This window comes from Arachis ipaensis, chromosome B02, assembly GCF_000816755.2.
Source record: "Arachis ipaensis cultivar K30076 chromosome B02, Araip1.1, whole genome shotgun sequence".
NCBI lineage: Eukaryota > Viridiplantae > Streptophyta > Magnoliopsida > Fabales > Fabaceae > Arachis > Arachis ipaensis.
The window spans coordinates 97,701,478-97,703,349 of record NC_029786.2 but is presented as its reverse complement, the minus strand read 5'-3'; the positions used below and the strand labels follow the sequence as shown (position 1 = coordinate 97,703,349).

The 1,872-nt window shown below is 28.6% G+C and overlaps 1 protein-coding gene across 1 annotated transcript in view; it reads right to left on the bottom strand.

Annotated features, from left to right (window-relative positions):
* Positions 1–937, bottom strand: part of LOC107625886 (cyclin-U2-1) — a 1,916-nt gene extending 979 nt beyond the window's left edge. Inside the window, exon 1 of the mRNA XM_016328616.2 lies at positions 194–937. Coding sequence (XP_016184102.1) covers positions 194–654 — 461 coding nt within the window. The 5' untranslated portion in view covers positions 655–937. The remainder of the gene's footprint in view (positions 1–193) is intronic.

Below are 1,872 nucleotides of genomic sequence, written 5' to 3'. Positions count from 1 at the left end.
ATAAATAAAACATAATAAAACTTTTAAATGTATCTAAAATATTGGTATTTCAATAATTTTAATCATTGATTTTAGTTATAAAAAATATATATAATATATATTAATTAAAATCAATCATTAAAATCATCGAAACACTGATGTTCCAAGTATATTCGAAAATTTTTCTTTGGAAGAAGGAGATGAAAGTACTTACATGTCCTCCACATACTTGGAAGCCATCATGATAGTTGTTATGAGGAGCCTATGAACATTCCTTGCATTGATCCTAAAGCTAGGGTTGTTCTGACAAAATCTATCAATGTAAACATATGCAACAACATAAACAGAGGGTCCTGCCCTTGTGTACCTAAAGATCCTCTCCAAATAGGATTGGATTGTCATGTCAGGGATCTCTCTGCAATCAAATATATTTGTGTTCTTCGATTTCGACGACAAAATAAAAGTCGAAGCAGAAGGAGGAGACGCATAAGAAGAAGAAGAACTGCTATAGTTCTTCACAATTCTTTGTGTCCTTGCCATGCTTCTCTCAATGAGTGAAGCAAGAACATTGATCACTAATGGGGTGTTGGAATCTTCTTGGTATGAATAAGAGTACAAGTCATAGCGCAATTTCCTTGGTGAAATTATCAAAGAAGAAGAAGAAGAATAAGCCATTGAGAGAAAGAAGGAAGAAATTAAATAAAAGAGATGTTCCTTTTTTTTCTTTCTTGTAGAAGAAGAAGAAGAATTTGAAAGGGATTGGTGTAAAGCTTGAAGTGGTGTTTGTTGTTTGTGTTGTTAAGAAATAAGGACTAATAATAAGTAATAATGTGAATGAGAAGGTTTAAGAATTGGGGTTTTATATACTAAAGAGAGTGATGAAGAAAGAACTTTGGGGATTGGGATTTGGAGAGAGTGAATAAAGAAATGGAAAAAATTAAAAATTAATAGCAATTTGGTTTATGTGACTTTTGGAATTTTTTGGATGGTGGGTGGAAGCTTGAAAAGTAAAAAAAAAAAAAAAATATATATAAAGAATGAGAGATGAAAACTTTATAATAAGATATGAGTGCCTCCAGTTTGTGATGGCAAAGTACAAACATCTCCAGCTAAGCTTTCTCTAAAAAATGCATAAAATAATAATGAGGCATTTTGTTTTTTATTTTATTTTATTTTTTATTTTTTATTTTCATATAAATTTAGCAATGTGGCAATCTTTCTGTGTTTCGATGAAATTGCTTTCCCCGCCGACAGTATGGTGAAGGGTATTAATGGAAAAGTGGGAAATAGAAGAGATTAGAGATAAATGCACATACATAGTTGGTAGGTTATTGGGTGGGTGTTTGGGCCTACAAAATTAAAGAACTTTCAAATCGTATCACAATATTTAATTTTCTTTTGCAAATTATTGCATAAATATCTCAACAAATGACCTAAAGCTACTTCGGAGATTTTACATAACTATTAAACAGACTCACTTTATTCAAGTCAAATTAATTGAAATTTATTAGACATTGAAAATTGATGATTTATAACAAAATAAAAATATGTATTTACTAAAAAAAATATTAAAGCTTCAATAATGTCTCTAGCTAAAAAACTAAAAAATAAATAAATATGTATTTTATAAAAACAAAACAAATTATTTAATCATGAATTTTATTAAATAAGATCTCATATTTAATTTTGTTTCTTATGGATGAAAAAAAAATTGCTAAGATAACTATAATACATCTGTTCTCGACTCAAATAAAATTACCTGTGTTTGCCTGTTGTGATACGGTTCATTGGCAATTTGAAGAATATATATGCCGATAAACTCTTGAAGATTTTCATTACGAAATCTTATAGGTTTTCCTAAAAAAAATTAACTATTAAATAGATATTTTAATA